The sequence below is a fragment of the Aulostomus chinensis genome, chromosome 12 (genome assembly GCF_037954235.1).
Source record: "Aulostomus chinensis isolate RoL2024-O1b breed Wild chromosome 12, RoL_Achi_v1.0, whole genome shotgun sequence".
NCBI lineage: Eukaryota > Metazoa > Chordata > Actinopteri > Syngnathiformes > Aulostomidae > Aulostomus > Aulostomus chinensis.
In genome coordinates this window covers 13,092,644-13,111,712 of record NC_141331.1, presented here as the reverse complement: position 1 = coordinate 13,111,712, position 19,069 = coordinate 13,092,644, and the positions used below count along the sequence as shown (strand labels likewise).

At 42.3% G+C, this 19,069-nt stretch overlaps 1 protein-coding gene across 14 annotated transcripts in view; it reads right to left on the bottom strand.

Annotated features, from left to right (window-relative positions):
- Positions 1–1,329: 1,329 nt before the first annotated feature.
- nalcn (sodium leak channel, non-selective) overlaps positions 1,330–19,069 on the bottom strand; it is a 69,388-nt gene continuing 51,648 nt past the window's right edge. For 10 of the 14 annotated variants that reach the window (XM_086220249.1, XM_086220250.1, XM_086220247.1 and 7 more), the window contains 28 exons: positions 17,899–18,040; positions 17,087–17,160; positions 15,526–15,627; positions 15,365–15,434; positions 14,963–15,054; positions 14,693–14,815; positions 14,447–14,503; positions 13,150–13,270; positions 12,933–13,064; positions 12,574–12,741; positions 11,090–11,194; positions 10,711–10,817; positions 10,505–10,625; positions 10,317–10,415; positions 10,108–10,201; positions 7,953–8,059; positions 7,788–7,862; positions 7,592–7,711; positions 7,443–7,511; positions 7,154–7,302; positions 6,953–7,046; positions 6,383–6,515; positions 5,483–5,598; positions 4,386–4,543; positions 3,622–3,772; positions 3,391–3,540; positions 3,149–3,266; positions 1,331–2,127 (listed from right to left, as the gene is read on the bottom strand). In XM_086220249.1, the coding sequence (XP_086076375.1) occupies positions 1,985–2,127; positions 3,149–3,266; positions 3,391–3,540; positions 3,622–3,772; positions 4,386–4,543; positions 5,483–5,598; positions 6,383–6,515; positions 6,953–7,046; positions 7,154–7,302; positions 7,443–7,511; positions 7,592–7,711; positions 7,788–7,862; positions 7,953–8,059; positions 10,108–10,201; positions 10,317–10,415; positions 10,505–10,625; positions 10,711–10,817; positions 11,090–11,194; positions 12,574–12,741; positions 12,933–13,064; positions 13,150–13,270; positions 14,447–14,503; positions 14,693–14,815; positions 14,963–15,054; positions 15,365–15,434; positions 15,526–15,627; positions 17,087–17,160; positions 17,899–18,040 (3,190 nt within the window). In that variant the 3' untranslated portion in view covers positions 1,331–1,984. Of the gene's footprint in view, positions 2,128–3,148; positions 3,267–3,390; positions 3,541–3,621; positions 3,773–4,385; positions 4,544–5,482; positions 5,599–6,382; positions 6,516–6,952; positions 7,047–7,153; positions 7,303–7,442; positions 7,512–7,591; positions 7,712–7,787; positions 7,863–7,952; positions 8,060–10,107; positions 10,202–10,316; positions 10,416–10,504; positions 10,626–10,710; positions 10,818–11,089; positions 11,195–12,573; positions 12,742–12,932; positions 13,065–13,149; positions 13,271–14,446; positions 14,504–14,692; positions 14,816–14,962; positions 15,055–15,364; positions 15,435–15,525; positions 15,628–17,086; positions 17,161–17,898; positions 18,041–19,069 lie in introns of all 14 variants that reach the window. The other 4 variants (XM_086220243.1, XM_086220246.1, XM_086220245.1 and 1 more) reach the window with 2 other exon arrangements.

Here is a 19,069-nt window from a genome sequence, read left to right as displayed (position 1 = left end):
GAATGGACAAATGAAGAGCATGTCTCCTATAATGGGCTAATTATGTGTCTAACAAGGGCCCTTGTTAAGGGAAAATGTTCTGTGGCACCCGGCTTGTATGAATGTGAGTGCATTAACTCCAACCCTAACTCAGATTGATTGTCTGATGAATTAACAAGGGAGAAATACATCATCGAGGAACACAAGGGATAAAATGAGTAGCTAATACACACACAGACACACACATAGACAGACAGACACACACACACACACACAGACAGACACACACACCAATTTCTGGACTGCAGACTCATGCTGACCCAGATGACAAGCTGGAAACTGAGCTCATCTAGTTCCAAGGCGAGCTGCTCATTGAAGATGAGAGGAATGCGACTGGGAGGAAGAGTAAAATAAAACACACACACACACACATACATACAAACAAACATACATACACACACAATCATGCAGAACGAGAGCATAAAAAACATGATTAGAAGTAGCCCGCGTATTGAAATTTCACTGACAAAAATGCTTTTCAGATGCTTCCTATACAGACGTGGAGTTGCCGTAGAGACAAAATAATAATTCTCAGATTTATCTGGTTTACTCAGTCATGTGACCCCTTGGTGTAACCTCTTCAAACCTACATGATTAAATAAGAATTAGTAAATAATCAGGATATGATCTCTGTACTTGAAGCCCTACAGTCTGCAGTCCAAAATCCACATGAAGCAACAATAGGAAAAAAACATTTTTGAGGGGGGGGGGGCCTTTACAGCTGTTCTGGGCTGCTCAGTGTGCATCCAGGAAAGGCCAATGTGTGTTCACTTGTGTGTTAAGGCTTGGTGCCTCCTACAGATGCAGCACAGTAATCAAGCTCGCAACTGGTATCAAAAACTTTTGATCAAATCTCCTCATCTCTTCAGCCATATCATCTCTGAATGAGTCGACATCAACATTTCTTAAACAACTTAAAATCAGTTTTGTCTTTTTTTTACCCAGTGATTTGGAAGATGTTGAAAATAAAATTTTGGAAATAAAAAGTCAGAAATATGTCTTTTTTTGAACAGAAGATTACAGACGATTCATTTTTGAGAAAAGTGAAGGGAAAAAAAAAGTCAAATCTGCTACTATAGTGCCACCTGGAGGTCACAGAGTGTCATTTGTGATCATCCTGCTGTACTTCGTTAGTCTTTGCTGCCAAGTGAGTTTAAACGGAGAAAAAAAGACAACCACGATGAAGAATTTGAGCAAAAGCAATAGGGCTCCTAATAGCTCTTCACACAGCCTTAAAATAATACGATTCACAGATCGTCTAATGGGTTTTTAAATGGTTTATATAACAATATAATTCCTCTCAGCCCCCAGAGGAACATTCCATTACCATCTAAATTTAGACGGCTACAGTAGAATGTTGTATTAGCACTAAATGAATGTAATAAAAGAAAAAGACATTTTTTGCTCCTTAACACCTGAACAGTGTAGGTATTTATTAGAAGATAGATGAATTTTAATTACATTCACAGTTAAAAATCTAAAGGAAATCTCTGTGTTCTATGCGCTAGAACAGGAGGCCTGGTTTTAAGTATAAAGTGACTATGAGAAATTTACATTTATGTGATAAATATTACAGACGACATTGGACACGTGGACAATAAACAGAAGAACAGACACAAAACATTGATTACCGCTTTCACTTGCTGCCATTAACATGGCACATAACACACACGTACAACAGCAGCTTCTTGGTTTGTCTCAGAAATCCAACTGTAACTCTCACAATCGTCGCAGACGCGCATCCTAGAAAACACTCATGAGTAGAAATCTCTCAGGAAAAGGAAGGTGTATTCTCAGAGGTGTGATAATTGTCAATGCATGTCAAAAAGACTGATTCCCACTCACAGACCTCCATGTTGCCTGTGCAATAAAAAAAAAATTTTAAATAAGAAAGAAGAACAAGTGTTGTCTTCATTGGTCAGAGGAGAGCAGCTGAGTGTAATCGCTAAATGTCGATGAGGTCGTCGCCGCTCTCGTCGCTCTCCACGGTCAGCTGACGGGTCCACCATTTCTTAACCTCTGACCCTGAGGAGGCTTCGTCGTTGACTGGGTTCATTTTACACACAATGGACTTGACACTTGTGCGACCTAAGACAACACACACACATAACAGGAGGAGTATTCATGGCCTGTGTGGAAATTAAAAAAAAAAAAAAAGTTCTACCTGGGGCATCATCGTATCTTAAAACTGTCAACCATCACTTTTACATTGACACTGACCATCCATGACACTCAAGCCCAACTATTACATTTACCTTACCTACTCTGGTTAATGGACTTGTCTGTTGTGGGAGTATTTTTGTCACTATTCCTGAACACCAACAAGGACATTTTCCAGGGCTGTGAATGTGTAGCTGTTTTACAAAAACGCATGTACTGTAACTAGAATGCGTCTCTGATTACAAAAACACCCTTAACAACCATGCTGGGGCTAAATAATGAGGCGTTCTTACGGCCTGGTACGACAAACACCACACTGGGACTCTAAATAGACAAAAGTTACACATCCTCAAGTTTAAGGGAAGGAATAGTCTTATCTTCCTATTAAAAAAAGCATCCTTAACTAATGCTAAACTCACAGCTGCCATCTATCAGACCTCAGGCCTTATATCTTAAGAAATCCTAACTGCAACTGTAAAACTGTATCAGTGCAGAATGTACAGGACTGTACAGAATGTAGCATTGACAGCCGTTGCAATGCAATATTGAGGACCATTATTATCTTAATTTACTAATTTCTGGCAACAAAGTGACCATTTATGTGTATTCATCCAACTGCATTTGTTCAAAACATATTGGAACATTCTTTGAACTTGAAATTAGTCAGCTTTCCACACTTACTGACAGGCTAAGGTTAGCTAGTTAGCTAGCTAGCTATTGTGTCTGTAGAGGAAAGAGAAATCATCGCGTTCCCCATTTTCATTGTCATACAGAACGCCCTGCTATTCATGACAGTTACATTTTGAATTTAGAACAGGATCTCGATGCCTTTACGATGGTTCTGCAAGAGTTTAAAAAGGACAATTCTAAATATCATCTTAAAATTCAATAATTCCCTTGGATTTTCCGTTGAGACGTGTTAGCCCTTTGGAGCTGACAGTGTACACACCTGCAGGGAGGCGCCACTGTCCCAGCTTCCTCTGCGGTCTCCCCAGGTCCGAGGAGTCCTGCCTGTAGCCTCCTCTGTCTGACAACGTGGGGCTGAGAAGCTGCTGGAGACCACTCATCTAAACGGAGAGGAGATACACTTTGTTTCAGCACACCTGCAGGTTATATGATGTGCTTGCTATATCTCAAGCTGTGAGCATGTGTGAGTGTGTTTACTACATGGGGATGTAGGTGGGGCTTCACCTCAGGCTGAGACGGGTTGTCTGGGTTGTTAGTGTTGTGGTCTTCGCTGGGCACTGTGGTCTCTATGCTGGGGGGGTTGAGGAAGCGGCTCAGCTCCTGCTGCTGGCTCTCTCTCAGGCTGTGGATGATGCTACACGACTGCTGCTGCTTCTGCGAAGGCACACATGCTGTCAGTGGGAGGAGACGTGCTGTACATACTTGAGAATGTGTGTTTTCTCTCCAGATACACACGGCGCGGATGCGTTTCAGGCATTTCTTCAGCCACATGCGTATGGTCTGCTTGGCCACCTCTTCTTCAATGGTGTACTCGAGCTGTTCTCTGGCCAACAGCTCCTCCAGCTGGAGAGACTTCCTAATGTCCACCGAGCGATAAGACAGCATGCTGCAGGACGACACAAACACATGCAACCCTATAAAGCTTTCTTCCATCTTTAATTTCTACATTGTAACAATTTTTTAAGCGGATTTGAACATTACTCCAGCAAAGTTGAACACTTGCAGGCATTTTCCTCATCGTCATACTTTTAGCCATGCAAACTATTCAAATATCACTGCTCAGCTCTTTATTTACATGAATACTTTTTTCCCAACCTTTTTCTCTACCACTCATACTTTTTTAATGGATTACATTCTTCATCTTTCAATTTTTTTCTGTAGGAAAAGGCTTTTTCAATTATAAAAAGTGATTTAGTTATTTTCGAGCTCCTCTTCCACTAACTCCATAGGACATGCACATCATCTTATTTTTACTTGATGTGCATTTAAATATGGCACGACAAGATTGATAGAAATTGTTTGACTACATGTTTAATATTCCGTGGTATCATTGCTTTCTCTTGGTATGATTATGTTGATTTATTAATAATCAAACATGAATCAGTGAGGATTAAAAATGAAGGAAAGTAACTTGATTGGGTGCAGTGTTTACGTTACAAAGATATTTTAGTGTGATGTGCTCCGTGCAAGCGTGTTCTTTACGAGGCGTTCATGGTCACCTGAGAACATCGTGGAAGGTTACGTCTCCTCCGCTGTGCAGCCGCTCCATCTCATAGCACATGTGTTTAAACAGCAACTTGTCTTTGTCTAGGTCCACCTCCAGCCGGCCCCTGAGCAGACGAAGCAGGAACTTCGCCCTGGATGTGGGGATTACACCCTGGGGGGACGATAGGAGACAACTGTGACTTTGTCCTGGAGGTGATAGTAAAGGCCATGCGGGATTGGATACTTCACAATATTTCAAATGCTCTTATGGGGTTAAAAAGAACTAACACATGTTGGGATTTATGATTCATTTTTTGGCAGTGCTCACATTTCTTTGAATGTTTGCTCAAAAGATATAGCAAAAGAAGCAAATAGAGAACCATCCAATTTTTTTCTGAATTCCGTTTGCATGACATCTCATTATTTTCCGGTATAATTCCACTGCAGGCTGCACGGTGCTACAGTGTTTAGCACTGTGGCCTCACAGCAAGAAGGTTCCGGGTTCGAGTCCCGGCTCAGGCGTGGGATCTTTCTGTGTGAGTCTCCATGTTCTCCCCGTGTCTGCGTGGGTTCTCTCTGGTACTCCGGCTTCCTCCCACCGTCCAAAGACATGCAATTTGGGGACGAGGCTGATTGCTACTCTAAATTGACCGTAGGTGTGACTGTGAGTGTGAATGGTTGTCTGTCTCTATGTGTTGGCCCTGTGATGGACTGGTGACCTGTCCAGGGTGAACCCCGCCTCTCGCCCGTAGATGCTGGGATAGGCTCCAGCCCCCCCGCGACCCTTACTAGTAAGGAATAAGCGGAAGATGACGATGGATGGAATTCCACTGCAAGCCCACGTGCCGGGCATACGGAAAGTATAGACTTGGGTTTGATATTTGAAGCCAGACCACTGTGGGGGCCACGACGGGAGAAGATTAATGGGATTGAGGCAGGGCCACAATTACAGGTAGGTTGTCATATCTACTTAAATGATGTACAAAGAATCAAAAGAAAACCATCGAGATGACATCATAAAAAAGATGGCGTATATTATCCTTGACTCATTGTGATTGTCATTTTCTCGCCTGCTTTAACCTCTTATTCCCTCCTATAGCTAATTTCTCACCTCCCGTTTGTCATCGACCATGTTCCAAATGATTTGGAAGTGTCTCAGGTCATTATAGCTCAGCAGCTGGTCCTCCTCAGTGGAGTAGAAGAGAGAGAAGTTCTCCACGATTATGGCTGCCACCACAGAAAGTAGTGCCATTAGTCACGGATAGGAATATCACATGATAGCAATATCAGTGTAGGGTTTTTTGTTGTTGCTGCGGCGTCAATTAAATGTATAACAATGAATTCATGAGCTATTTGTTCTGAACTTCTGGGAGACTGAACGGCATCACAATAAGGGCTGACTGTATAAATAAATGATGCTTGTAGCACAAGCTGGCGCAAGAGCAGAATCTCGGGTTTTTCTTTAATTTATACAGCAGCCATTCCTAGTCATACATTTGTGTCTCCTCGGTTTGATGTCCACATATTTTTTATTCAGATTAATAATTGAGAAGAGAAGTGTGCCTTATCTGCCCAGCTGGCACAGCAACAACAATGGCCTTGACGTCAAACAGACATTATATTTGAGATGAAAATCCGCTTGGTTCTGACATCAAACACCAGCGCTGGACACGGAAAAAAACAAAACAAAATAAAACATGTTAGGTCCGTATTTAGCTTCTTCCTGAGACTGAATTGGTCATGTGATGTCAGAACCAATAAAATTTTAACATCTAGCAATATTGGTGGCCATATGGGTGCCCGCTGGATCAGTGGAACAATCTATTCAGCATACACATGCTGTAGATTATGTCAAAATACACAGAGAAGGTTTCATTCCTGTCGCTCTTCTTTTTTTTAGTCATGTCATTCAACATCCTTCTCTGTTCCCCCCAAATTAATCCCCATGATATGACTGTGTCAATACATTCTCACATCTTTCATCAATGCAAATGTAAACACACACACTGACCTACAAGCAGGTTGAGCATGATGTAGGCTATGATGACATAGAAGGAGCAGAAGTAGATAAGAGCTCCGGCGTAGTTGCCACAGTCGGTCTCCCAGTAGCGATGTTTATCTGGTGTACAAAACGGAGGCTGTACCTGGGGATGGAGGGAAAACCAAACGTGTTCAGATCAACGTTTAGGGCATGAAAGTGAACACATGGAGCGTAACACAAGATCCATGATGTGTAAAGAGGAATGGTTCCTTCTCAGGTGTTGAAAAAAACCCCAAGATATTTGTAACTCATATGTATTTAGATATGCAGTTATGATTTCATCTCTGGAATCCAGTCAAAACTGCAGACAGTGAGGAGTGTTGAATTTGAATGAATGAATTTCACCCCGGGCACCAAACAGAAATCTATCCACTCCCAGTGTGTTGCAGTCACTGCAGAAATGAGGGCAGAGGGCAATTTTGACCTGAAACAATGAAACTTATATATTACTTTCCTACTCATTTCATTTGTGTGTGTGTGTGAGTTGTGAGTGTGTGTGGTTGTGCAGTGGTGTACTCTGGATCTGGATCTGCATCTTACCATGCAGTCGTGCATGATTTTATTCCAATCTTCTCCTGTGACAATTCGGAAGAGAACGGTGATGGCCTTTCCTGCTGTAGAGAAGTTGGCATGCCTGCAGTCAGGTGAGACAGAGCCAACTTCATAAAGATTACTGGATTTTCTACAACATGCTGCATGTGCTCATCAGTAAAAGACAGGTGGATAAACAAAAATCCTTACCGGTTGATATTCTCTCCGTATTTGACGGTCCCGAAGAGAACAACGCCGGCGAATGCGTAGCACAGGAGGAGCAGGAACATTCCCACGATGATGAAGAAGCTCTTGTACATACTCACCACCACCGTCAACAGCAGCATTTTCAGTGTCACCTTGAAACATCACACACACACACACACACACACACACACACACACACACACACACACACACACACACACACACACACACACAGAGTTTTAGGTGTTATGGTAACAGCTAGCAACGCACAAACGCAAAAAAGTGAACTCACATGCTTTCCACATATGGTGAAGAACCTGAAGACAATCACGCATGTCCCCATCATGTAGGTATAAGCGTTCTAAATGGAAAAACAAATGATTTATGCAAAAAAGAAGACTTTATATTCTTTGTAGCTGTAGCTTGATAAGTTTGTCTCACCAGTAAGGCAAAGTGCAGGACTATCCAGATGACACCTAGAGAGGTGACCAACAGGTCGTAGCGGTTCCGTCGGCTCTGCCAGTAACCGGCTGGAGACATGGCTATCAGCTTCATGGTGACCTGAATAACTTAGAGCTTTAGACAACAGAATGTACCGTCACATTACTTAACTAGCGGAGAAAGCAACACTACCCACCTCCAGAACAAATATAAAGGTGAAGACAACCGACATGGTGGCGAGAGGAAATGTTACTTGATCGTCTACATCCCACTGGAGAAAAGCAGACATCCATGTATTAGCTTAAATTGAACAGATTCAGGTGTAGAGTAACTCAATTGCTACAGATGTTTGAGGATTTACCTTCACCGAGAGCAGCACTGACTGAGCCAGAACCAGCACAGCAATGCCCCGTTTGAAGAAGGGGTGTTGGGTAATGTCATACATCTTTGCCCTGAACCCCCCATTCTCTGTCAAGAAGATAAGAAACGTGCGATTTAATGAAACCTTCCTAACAAGACTAACATTTTCCTTATAGTTTATTTGACAAAAATTCTAGAAAACCAGTTGCAGCAGTGGTCTCAGAGTAGATGCGTGACAGAGCGGTAGTATCCCTGTGTCCTGCAGATGGCACTCTAAGACTGCTTGGGGGTTACTATCTATGTACAATACTTTACAGTGCTGCAGGATTTACACATATATTTATATACAGTAGATGTATCTCTGGGTATAATATGCTACATTTGCAACAGTGACTTTTCTAATCCTTAAATTCAATTCTGACATGTTCCAGGAGAAATTCCAGAAATGTCTGTATGTTTGTATTTGATTTGGTTTATATTTATATCTGAGGACATTGCAGCTATCACACGAAAAAAAGTGTTTCCTCTTAGTTGCAGTACTAAACTGACCAGGACTGAAGCTTATTCAGACTCTACCTGCTTCTCCTCTATGTGGCGGCCAGTATTAGCATCACCAGGATTATGTGAAAACTACCCGTGTATCAGGAAATGGGAAGAACCCATGATCTCCATCAGGCTGGAGTGGGAGAAGGTGTAAAACTGTTCTCAAACATTTACTCGTCCTCACAGCCACAATTTTCACTCTTAACACAATTTTTCTTTTTTGCAAGAATGCAGGCAACTTTGTCTTCTTTCACACAACGTGACGTTCCAATCAAATGGACTCACACATTTTGCTACATGACCCTCTGAAGGAAAAGACAGGAGTGATCTTCAGCTGTCCCACAGTTTTCACTGTTGGGAATTTTTTTATCAAATATCAGGCCCATTTCTATTTATTTTTTTAAGAGATATTTCCATCCAGCGTCAGGTAATACAGTATAACTTCAAATGACTCCTGACCACAGAGACGGCGTTCAAGTGTTGAGAGTAGAAGCATGTGAGCAGAGGCCGGTGCAGTGCTGTAATGATCCTCCAGTACCAGCAGTGAGTGGGTGAGCGGTGCCCGTCCTGAGGGTCTTTGGATGTGGATCAAAAGCAGGTTATAGTGCTGGCGTCAGCGGCACTCTAGGCAAAAACTGAAGCCAATTGATTTCATGTTAGTTCTCAGCCTCAAGTGTTTTATCAGGAAAAAAAAAAAAAAAAAATTCCCACACTGACTCGGAGACGCTACAACGACTCGGATCACAGAGGGAAAAAAGACACCAAGTTCCTATTCATTTTTTTTTTTCCTGTTACTGCTGCTAGTCATCGTTTGGATGATGTGATGAATCCTCCAGAGGTATCGGTCCTCACTGAATAACAAGAACTATTACATTTTGATTAATCATGCACACAGACGCACATATACCACCCACACACACGCGCATACACACAGTTGTGCTTCCATCATTTCATGTGAAATTACATTGAATTCCTGGAGGCTAACCATGAATGTAAACCGGAAAAATGTGACAGTAACACTAGATATCAACCAGCAGATACGCTGAGGCTGCAACTTCCTCATTCATGACTACTGTCGGTAACTATGACATCGCCTGACAAAATCACCACACACATCACTTAAAAACAACGTTGGTTGGATTCATATGTAAAGTGATTGCAGAGAGGACATTCGAAGCATTCTAAAGTGCAGCTCGTGTGTCACAACACTGACAATGACCCTCTGCCTCGCTGTCACTGACGTAGCTGAGTGGAGTGGGAGAGCTCATGGGGAGGTTGGGGTGTTCTTCTGTCTTGAAGGTTTGTTCAGAAAGTTGCTAGAGCTGGCTAGTGAATAACTGGAGGGGCAGCACTAGCTTACAGTACAGTTGTGCTGTTCATATTTGGTGGCTATGGGGTGCTATTCGCTTGGAGCCAAACATATGTGGCTGGCTCTTTCCCCATTCTGAAGTCAATGAAGTGATATAGCTGGGGGAAAAAAAAAAACATCTTCATGAACTCAAGATAAAAGTTTGTGCGCTTGAAAAAAAAAAAATTTTCTGATGAGAGGCTTCGTGCGTGTGTGTGTGTGTGTGTGTGTGTGTATGTATGTGTGTATGCGTGTGTGTGTGTACCTGGGCGAGGGGGCAGGTGGAGGGGTTGGGCTATTTTGAGTCGACTCTTCAGATCCTCCCACCTTCTCTGGTCAACAGTTAGCAAAGCAGTGCCCTAGCGGTGGAACACAGGATAGAAAAACTAAACCCATCTGCTCCAGTCAGCTTCTCAACTTTTTTTTTTTTAAATTTAAGTTCCATAGACAAAGTAGATATCAGGTGGTCTTCACCTTGTTCTCATTGAAGTTTGCAATAACGACACCGACGAACAGAGTGAGTCCAATCATGCATCCCAGAAACACAAAGACGTGGATGTAGATGCCATGAATCTGCCAGAACACAGGTAATACCGACCTGAGTATCACTGTTATTAGAATATACGAGCCAGTAGCCTGTGAGCTATAATCAGGTTCAGTACCGGCCCCACACGGTGAATGATGACATCCCGCACTTCCACCCATCCTTTAAGCGATAACACTTCAAACAGAGCCAACATGGCGTTCCCCACGTTGTCGAAGTTAAAGTTACGAGGGTTAGCCCTGGATGAGGACAAAATATTTATCATTCATCTGGGATAAAATCATCATAAACAAAACAGTAGTTAAGGGAAAAAAATGGTGTTACCAGACTCGAGGCACCCAGAAACCAGGTTTCTTCTCCCCCGCTCTCAGTCTCAGGTTGAGATTTTTGGAAACGCTGACATTAATTCTGAATATACCGTGACATTCCTCCTGTCAACAAAGACAAAAAACAGGATCCATTTAAGTATCATTCCATGAATAAAAATAGTAAACGGCTTTTCATTCAAATATGAAATGTATTTGTGATGCACAAGTTTAAGAAATTTAAACACAATTCTAAAAAAAATCAACCACAGGATTATTGATTTTACAGGCAAACCCCCCCCCCCCCCCTTTACTTATTTAGCTTGTGTTTCACTGCAGGGAGTATGGAATGGACGGGAGGGGGTGGTTTGATGCCATGCTCGTGTTTCTTGCTGTACCCGTTTGAGGATATGTGGGTCGTTGCACTTGGCAAGCTTGCCGGCAAACAGCTGAACTCCAAAGCTTGCGAACACCAGCATTAGTGTGAGGAGCAGAATGGAGACCTGCAAGAGAATCAATCAAGAGTTTAAGGTGGACAGCTCAAGATAATCCACGCCTGTGAGAGTAGAGAGAAACGGATGTGAGACGGCTGTGGGAGTAGAGACCCACTGAGAGTCAGTAGCTCCTGTAGCCTCCTAATAACGCTGGAGTGATGATAATGCATAGACAGGTACTACAAACTATGTTAACTCACAGCGTTTCAAAGCATGTAGCATCTTCCATCACATTTCTGTTATTTTTACACAACTAGTTTCCAGAAAAAAATGTGTTGCATTCAAGTCTTATCTTGGCAACCTGTCAGTAAAGTTTAATGTCCTAATGCACAAGGGTTGTATACTCTTTACATTTGAACCAGGGCCAAAGGTACATGGAATTCTTTCGGTACTTTACTTGTCTATAATCAAAAGAATCAATAATAGTCCAAACTCAGTTTCAAGGCTAACGCTACCTCAAGCTGCTGCAGCAGGTTTTGAAATCTCTCTCTTCAGCTTTCCTCTTTTGAACATCATTAGCTGCGGCAGATAACCGGGTTAGATGTGCTGCCCAGACCAACTTTGCATTCTCACTACGAAGAGCGCTGTCGTCTGTGTCAGGTTTTAAAACGTGCAACCACCCTTCAGACTGCTTTTGGCTGTCAGGGTTGAGTCATAGTGCTTTACTCTCTCCCCCAGATGTGCTCTCTCACGTACTTAAATCTGGCAAAGAAGCCTTAATGTGAAGTGGTACTCAGTAGTACTGATGTAATTGGGTCAGTACCCTTAAAAGTTATATCATGCAGAGAGTTTCAAAGTGTAAGGCAGGCCTCCTGAGGGGTTCCAGACAGTTTCAGGGGAGGCTCAGACAATGATGACATCATGTAGAACAGCCTGAAAGTACAATATGGAAGTTGTTCCAGAGACACAGCAGTTTTACAGAGGATTTTTCAGTTATTTCAACTTTCTGCAAACTGATCAAATGACTCAGGTTTTCATGTCTTTGGTGACTGAAGTCATGTAATAACAGGCTAGCTGGGCTAAAATAGTTTACCCTCTATGGGATCAAACAGCATGATAATGATTCTCTGGGGATACAGAAAATAAATTTGAAGTACTTTGAGCGGAGCGACTTATTCCAAGCTCACTATCACGGACAGTCGGAAAATGTAAAGGAATAATTTGACAAACCAATCCTGATATACTTTGTCCAGTGGTCATTTTCACCCATCCATATCCACATAGGTATATAGATCGCAGCACTGACGGGAGCTCTGTTCTCTCTGCTTTTGTGGCTAAATGAACCTATTATATACCACTGGTACATCTGCTGTAAAAAAAATTATTTTCAATTTTTCAAACCACGTACTGTAGCTAGCGCGGTCAGAAATTGGACACTGTCTACTAACCAGGAAAATCTCTTTGAATCCTTTGAGAACCTCCCGCACCACCTTCCTCATCTGGGGTACCAGCTTGAAGATCCTGAGCGGTCGTAGGCAGCGCAGCATCATCAGCAGCTGAGCCCCAGACTCCGGAGGGACATCAGGAGGAAGCCAGCACAGAAAGATCAGACTCACCTGCAGAGGCCACACAACGGACAGAATAATCAATGGAAGAGAAAACAAACATAACAAGAAAATGTGGCACTAAACCAAAGTGAACCAACACTTCATCATTGCTTGTTAAGTTTACAGTCGTGCAGTTCGAACACCCAATTTCCAAGGATGATTCCTTGATATGAAATTTTAACTTTAAGAGAGCTTCTCACAAGATAGATGAAGATGTCCATCACTCCTCCAAAGTCTCTGATGACAGCTGTGGGGGTGAAGAACAGCCCATCGGCCATGATCTTCAAGTTTAGCTCGATGCTCATGAAGATCACAAACACGTACTCGCCGATCTGAAACGGAGACGTAAGCGAATCGGCCCAATGTTTCGATTGACCACAGGGCTGGTGGACACAATCCAAGCTGAGGTGAAAATACCTGAAGTGTGGGGACATGCATGATCCTGGTGAACGGAGATTCAAACATCATGGAGATACAGGAGCAGATGGTTACTATGATCATCACCCAATCCAAATAGGTGACCAGGCCCAGAAGATCGCTACGGCAACACATGCAGGTGCAGGAAACAGTATTCATGGAAAGAAAAGTGAGAGTGGATAAATCTGTGACTTATGAGAAGAATGTTTGAACCTATTTAATTCTTAGTACCAGAAATTCATCTAACTAGGGATATTTCTCATTTAGTTGGCTCCTCCTCTCCCCAGATAGAACGCTCATTAGCAATCTGCAACATTTTATTCATCTAATATGCAACCTGCCATTCAGGGAATTCCAAGGAGTTAGCAAGCTGTTGCTGTGGCTGCTCTGATTGTAAAAAAAAAAACAACCAACAACACCTACTGTTCTGGTGTCTGCAGTTTTTTGTCACATGAAACTCTTTGCATGCATGTACATTTCTGTATTTCAACACACAGTGACAACTAAAGCTGCATGGTAAAAAAAACAGTATGTCATAGAATCATTGTGTTCGGCACTGGAACTTGTTTCTGTGAGTCTTATCAGCCAAGAGGAAACTGTAGCGTTGTTGCACATTTTAAAAACCTCTTTTTTTTTCTTTTTTTTTTGCTTTAGGCAGAACTGCTGACCTACAGTGGCGAGATTAGCTCAGAACACTGAACAATCAAAGCCAACTGGTTTCGACCCAACAGGGGGCTTAAAGGGATCATCGGAGCCTCTGTTAGATCATCTATTTGATAGAAGAACTGATGGAGAGAAAATAAACTCATGATGGTCGCAAATATTTGAAGGCGTCCCCAGTAAGCTCTCCGAAAGCGAACATGATCAGATCTGGGGAAGTTAAAAGTTGAAAGTTGTATGTTAATTCATTTGGATTCATAAAATTGCTTTGCTGGATTGGAACAAACATTCGCGAACTCTCGAAATTATGAACAAATCTGGTGATAGACGTTTTTGTGTGACCGTTCCGATTCTGTCTTCCCTCTCCAGTTAGGCATTCGTGTGTCTGCTGGAATTACTGAGTCAAAAAAAAACAACCTCCTTTCCTTACACTTCCGCAGCTCTCAAACCACTCCACTGTCTCAAACTCTACCGAGCGTCCCTAATATAAATGACTGGCTCACACTTTAATAAGACTATATGCTTGACTGACTTACTATTAGTTTGCATAATGGGTGATTTATTTGTGAAGTACTCCACTGTTGAAGACTGAACGAATCAATAGCGAGTGAGCGGATCAATAATTCATCAGACTTACTACAGTTGGTGGTATTTGGTGTTCTTCACTGCTCCTGTAATGGGGTCGGTTTTGGATCTAGATATGAATCCACAGAAATAAAACAAATGGTCAAAATTTTGAAATCAAGCAAACATATTTACACATTTTTGGTCGCGTGATAACTGATTTACTGTACAGTCCACATGGTTATTCACCTTTTAAAATGCTGCACATCAAACAAATAAAGAACTTTTTAGATTAATTTCTATTCAACACTGCTCTTACACGTTGAACCGAGCTCGAACGATCATCCTGCAAAAGTTCCTGAAGCGATGCTCTCGCCCCACGATGAAGAGAGGTTTATCAAAGTATGGATGGTTCTCCCTTAACTCTTCCTCCTGGACCTTCCTGTTCAGCCGACCAAGCAGAGTGATGACATCAACACTGTATATCACAGACTGAGTCCAAGCAATGGAATGACCTATGTATACATGATGGATTTTTACTGGGGATTTTACTCTTACTAGCTGATATTTTGTGAAGGCGTGGGAATACCTTTTCATCTCTGCTTGTTCTTTCTTTTCTTGGATCATCTTGATCTCACTGTCCTCTCTCTGGGCATTACGATATCGCACTGTACTGGAATGCTAGAGACAGAGATAATAAAGATCACGAGCATATTAGTATGTTATGTTGATGCCATTTTCCTGCCATCTCATCCAAGTTTCAGGTCTGGGTAGTTTTTGCATTAATCCTGCTGATAGAGGGGTACTTATGATGTGAAAAAATGTCATTTTTCATTATGTTTAATAGATCTTTCCAAAAAAAAAAAAGAGTTAAACTTAGCCTCCTGCTAACATACTGTACAGACCAACATATATGGGTGAGAACATTACTAGAAAACTGCTACTCTGACATGCAAACCCATAAGTGTGTCAATGTGATTTATGTGCTCACATCCTGGGTTAGTGTCTCCAGCGACTTCCCTCGACTGATCCTCTGACTAGTGGAACCATGCCGCAAAGATCTGAAGATACAAAGAGCGGAAGATGTGTCATGCAGTATTGTGTAGGTATGAGTGTTTGTGTGCGTGTGTGTGTGTGTGTATGTTGTCACACCTGCGCTCTTGGCGTATGTGATGTTGGACACTGAGTATAGAACGTTCCTTCGCTGGCTGGCCTTCAAAAGATCCACTTAGCATCCGCTGCCTTGTACAAGCTCTGGGAAAAAGATTTTTTTTCTTCACAAGATTAATGAACAAGAATAAAGGGAGACAGTGTGACCTACAGTATGTGATTCTGGACCCATACAAGCAGCACACGATTACACATGTACATTCATATTTTGGAGGCACTATAAAGCTGGAATCTATAACCCAAAACTTAACGCTGCAACAACAAAGCTTCCAACAAAGTCATGCACCAGAAGAAGCGTATTTTATGAGCATCAGCAGTGTGTATGTATGTGTGTGTGTCTATCTGAATCATTCACACACTCACACTGAGTGATTATTAGCTGTACGTATGCAGACGTGTCTGCATATGCTGGATTGTGTGTAGGTTTTGCCGATGCTGTTGCGACTGTGAGTCTAATTGTGTGTTTGTGTGGAAGTTGGCAGGCCAGACAGAACGTGTCATGACTACTGATAAGCTGTCTATCTTTCAGACTGACAGGAGGAGGAGGGGTGGAGGGAGGACGAGCCAGATTGGACATGGTGCCGGCGAGCTAATCTACATTTAGTGCCAGCTCTGCCATGCCGAACAGCAAATTAGCCATTTATATCAGCACTGCAGTAAATGAGTCTGAAGTTGGCTTGTGCGTGTGTATGTGTGAGTGTGAGCTCGAGTGTGTGTGCATCTGAGAGAACAAGAAACACAAGCATGAACAATATCAGAGCTACAGTAGTGTTAAATCTAACATTACTAGTTTCAAACATCTACCATCTTTTGATGGTAAAAAACGCCATATTACAGCTTGAGGAACAGTTTCAAGGAACAACATTATGATTGGTTTTGCTTTTAATTTTGAAATCTAAGCATCTTTTGACATCTAAATAATCAAAATCTGTGTTTAGAGTAGCAGGAGATGTGGAAATTCCTCTGGTAAAGCCAAAGTTAGTTATATTAGCTCTGACTGATATTACAAGCAGGAAATATATTCCCTCTTCTCCTCTTTTAAACAGTAGCTTACACAAGAATTTGTAAAGTGCCTGCAGCTACAGTTCTCATCCGGCGATGACAAATTAATCAAATAGGTAATATCAGTCAGACGGAGCTAGCTTAATATCAGCAATGTGTCAATACTTTATTTTAGTTGAGGTCGTTTAGTAGTTTGGGGGGGTGACTGACAAAGTTTATGATAACCTCACCAACAACATCCTTGATACCAGGGGTGGATGACATTTTACACCTGATGAGGCTGATAACCAATTTTTTCTGTGTTAAAAAAAGTTCACATGATTTTATCATTTTGTTCATATTGAAAAACACATACAAAGTGGAAACTGAAAAACTTCCAGAACATTTAAAAAGCCCACTGTTTAATGTTGTTTCATCGTAAACGACAACAACGAGCAAAAATGAAGCAACTAATCTTGATTTTCTGTGACGATGACTCAGAGACATTTTCGGAGAGAGTTCAAATTCAAGATCAGGAAGGGAAAACTGCATTACTGCTTACCGCAATATTTTGTTAATAGTAGTTTCTTTCTCCAGGAGGTTACGAGCCTGGATACTAAATATTGACCTGCGGAGCTGAGAGAGCAAACAATGGCTGGTGAGATTCATTCAAGGTTGTCATATTGTCAAAAACACAGCAAATAACAAAAAATGTAAAGTATCCTGTTGCTACATGATTGCTTTGTGAAAAAAAAAAATTCTACTGAGCCATGAGTGTCTTAGGGCGTGTTTCCACTGGCTCACTTCGGCTCAGGTTAGGTGGGGTCGGGTCGGTACGGCTCGGTACAAGTTCATCACACTAGCACTGGGTACCATGTCAGTGTGGGTGGAGTCACTGGCCGAGAGTTCCCCTGGCGTAATTTGTGTGCAACACAATAACAACAATGGACAACATGGAGGCAGCGTTATGCCGGATGCTCGGTCAGTGGTTTTTGCTTAAACTAAAAGTGAGAGACAACAGAGACAAGGCTTCACGCGGTGAAAAAGAACACCTAAGACAAGTATAGAAGACTTTACCAAGTGATCGACCAGTATTCCGCCGGGGCTAAGATGGTAAGAAGTAGACGACGTTAAGTGGGTAAGTAACCCAATCAGCACCCCGCTATGTGTTTTTTTCACATTAAAGTCCCCGCTTGGCTCCCTTAAAACCCCAGTGGAGGAGGGACCAAAATGATAACGGTTATTGCCGTGATGGGGCCAGTGGAAACGGGACCAAAACAACCCGACCCGAGCTGAAGTGAGCCAGTAGAAACGCGCCCTTAGAGAACATGTTTGTGTGTGTATATGTATGTGTGTGTGTGTGTGTGGTTCTACCTTTTGGTCTATATACTTGTTGTCTTCAATGGCAGAGCGTTTGGAGTGGTCACATGAGGAGGATGAAGCCGAGGGGAGACGCCGGAACAAACAACTGGTGTCCTGTTGCTGCCGATCTATGAACTGCTTCATAAAACTCTCCCTAGAGTACACGACAGATGACACACACAAACACACAATCATGATTAAGTGTCCAACTGTAAAACATCCATCATGCTTTAAAAGATGGAAGAAGTGATGACAATTGTATGGTTAGACTAGAGCATGTCAGCGCATACTAAAGCTATGAGGGCAAGTTGTTGCTGCAGCAGCAGTCTGGCAGATGGGCACCAGAGAGTGATTTGTGAGGGAGTGAAGGACCCAGCTGTGCACTAATCAACAACTAAGTGATAAAACTGATTATGAGGTTTGCTGTGTTGGACACAGTTCGGCTCTTCTGCTAAACACAAAACCATAAGAGACAAAACCTCAGAGAGATTTTTATCTGGTACGTCAGAACAGAGGGTGACAATGTTCAACCGTCTGTAACACTGACTGGTTACTTGATCAAAAACAAATGTTCCCTCTTATTTGATGTTGGTTTTACGTTCTGTGGGTCACTGCTCTCAATTAGTTATAATTAAATCTCAGTCTTTCTTTTCAAAAAAAACAATTGTTGACTGAAAAATTTAGGTTGGCACGGTGGTGCAGTGGTCAGCACTGTTGCCTCACAGCAAGAAGGTTCCAGGTTCGAGCCACGGCTCAGGCACAGGATCTTTCTGTGTGAGTCTGCATGTTCTCCCTGTGCCTGCGTGGGTTCTCTCTGGTACTCCAGCTTCCTCCCACAGTCCAAAGACATCAAGAGGGAACGAGGCTGATTGATACTCTAAATTGACCATAGGTGTGAATGGTTGTCCGTCTATATGTGACCTGTCCAGGGTGAACCCTGCCTCTCACCCGAAGGCTGCTGGGATAGGCTCCAGCCCCCCCGCGACCCTCAAATGGATAAGCGGTAGAAAATGGATGGATGAACAAATTTCGACCGAAAAATAAATGAATTAACTAAAAAAAATCTGAAAAAACTTGAATGAATTTTCTGATAACGTCTCCTAAAACCCTTATTTCTTTGCAGGAGAAGCAGATAGATACTTGAACATCGATAAATTTAAATAAAAGGTCAACCATTTTACTT